Source organism: Piliocolobus tephrosceles, unplaced genomic scaffold (assembly GCF_002776525.5).
Source record: "Piliocolobus tephrosceles isolate RC106 unplaced genomic scaffold, ASM277652v3 unscaffolded_29708, whole genome shotgun sequence".
NCBI classification, from domain to species: Eukaryota; Metazoa; Chordata; class Mammalia; order Primates; family Cercopithecidae; genus Piliocolobus; species Piliocolobus tephrosceles.
Window position 1 is genome coordinate 374 of NW_022312874.1, and position 1992 is coordinate 2365.

General features: G+C 43.9%; 1 protein-coding gene across 1 annotated transcript; it reads left to right on the forward strand.

The window, feature by feature from the left end:
* Window positions 1–200: 200 nt before the first annotated feature.
* On the forward strand, window positions 201–1986 carry LOC111535482 (neuroblastoma breakpoint family member 3-like; the record flags this gene model as incomplete). The annotated part of the gene is made up of 3 exons (XM_026451553.2): window positions 201–381; window positions 1086–1137; window positions 1716–1986. Coding segments are annotated over 3 exons (477 nt in total), but the record flags the coding sequence as incomplete, so codon positions are not given.
* Window positions 1987–1992: the final 6 nt, after the last annotated feature.

The window sequence follows — 1992 nt, forward strand, 5'->3', positions numbered from 1 at the left end:
CTCTGCCTCTGTCTGTCTGTTTTTCTCTTTCATCCTTTTCCATTTGGCCCTGTTCTGTCTCAACACGAAGGCAATAATTTGTTACCTCATTCAATGATCTATCATTTTTCTTTCTTGACCACTTCCTTATGCTACCCATGAAATTTAGTTGGGGCTCTGTTGTGTCAGATGTCTCCTGACTTATTCTTTACTTTTTCTACTTTTCCAGGCTCAGCAGAGAGCTGCTGGAGGTAGTAGAGCCTGAAGTCTTGCAGGACTCACTGGATAGATGTTATTCGACTCCTTACAGTTATCTTGAGCGTCCCGATTCATGCCATCCCCATGGAGGCGCCCTTTACTCATTGGAGGAACAACACGTTGCCTTTTCTTTTGGCGTGGATGGTGAGTACCTTTCTCTGAAGCTGATAAGGATCCACTGAGTCTTCTGTATAGAGATCATATTCTTGCTCCAAGTGGCCGTTACTGAGCTGAGAGATGTCACTGCTACAGTGAGGACCTATAGGCACATGCAGGTTCAATGAAACTCTGGTTCCACCTGGAAGCCCAGACATGAGATGGGTCAGTGAGCATGGCTCTCTCCCTAGTCTCAGGCCATGCCTGTGGCGCTCTGATTCTACTGTCAAGACATTGGACCTGGGCAGATGTGACAAATTCAGAGAACTACGATTTTGACTCAAGGGTTTGTAGATTTCCTTTCTCACTCTAATTTCAGTGTCTAAAATCCTCACAAACATGAACAATCTGAGTATATGACGAGACAGGGCTGAATATTGCAGTTTTTCTCCTAGAAATCGTTTGAGCGCATTTGCTTTAAATTGATTGGAAAAATACGGCATAACCATTTGCACAAACTTGGGACAAATGATATTGGGATAACGATCTACCAGAAAAGGGACATTTTACCCTTAGTTTCTGTGACAGAAACCAAGGAATCTCTATCATGACCAGCGTTCAGGCCTCCTGAAATATATCTCCCACAGTGTCCTATTCTTATGCTGAGGAACCTGAGGTCCCTGTGTAAGGATTAGACAGTGGATTGTTATGTGTGTAGGGAAATCAGCTTCATGTGTCTGAATTTATTGCAGAAACTGAAAAGTACCAAGAAGGGGAAGAAGATCAAAACCCACCATGCCCCAGGTAACTTTCAGCAATTGTGGACGCTTAATTCTTTCTTAATACCTGGAGACGACAGATCCAAGGGAAAGCAGTGTGTTTGGTTTCATGTTTTTAACGAAAGCTGAATTACTCCTACTGACATTGCTGTTGGTTTTCATTGCAGTAGAGGTTTAGGTTTCCATTTCTTCCTCCCCTTATCATTTACTAACGTACCATAGGTTGACCATACCCCAAAAGCTGTACTGTCATGGCGACTGCATCGAATTTTAATCACATTTTATGGAAAACTATTGAGCTCACTCTTCATAATCACTGTTTGCTGTGTGTCATAAGGGCACTAACTCAGAGTGTCCTTTTACTCCCTTATCAGTGTGTCACCTGGCCAGTTCACTCAGTTCTCTCTCTCTCTCTTTCTCTTCCATTGTTTTCTACCTGGCCCTGTTCTATCCCAACATAAAGACAACAATGGTTTACCTCATTAAAAGGATCTATCCTTTTCCTTTTTTAACCACTTCCCGATGTTACCCCTGAAATCTAGTTGGGGCTCTGTGGTGTCTGATTTCCCCTGGCTGCTTCCTTAGTTTTGTCTCCTTTTCCAGGCTCAATGGGGTTCTGATGGAAGCAGGAGAGCCTGAAGTCTTGCGGGACTCACTGAGTGGATGTTATTCAACTCCTTCAAGTTACTTTCAACTACCTGACTCATTCCAGCACTACACAAGTGCCTTCTACTCACTTGAGGAACAGCACGTCAGCTTCGCCCTTGACGTGGACAATGGGTTTTCTACTGTGACGGTGATAAGGTTCCACCTGGGCTTCCAGATGGGAGTCTTATTCCCACACTAAGCAGCCCTTACTAAGCTGAGAGATGTCATTGCC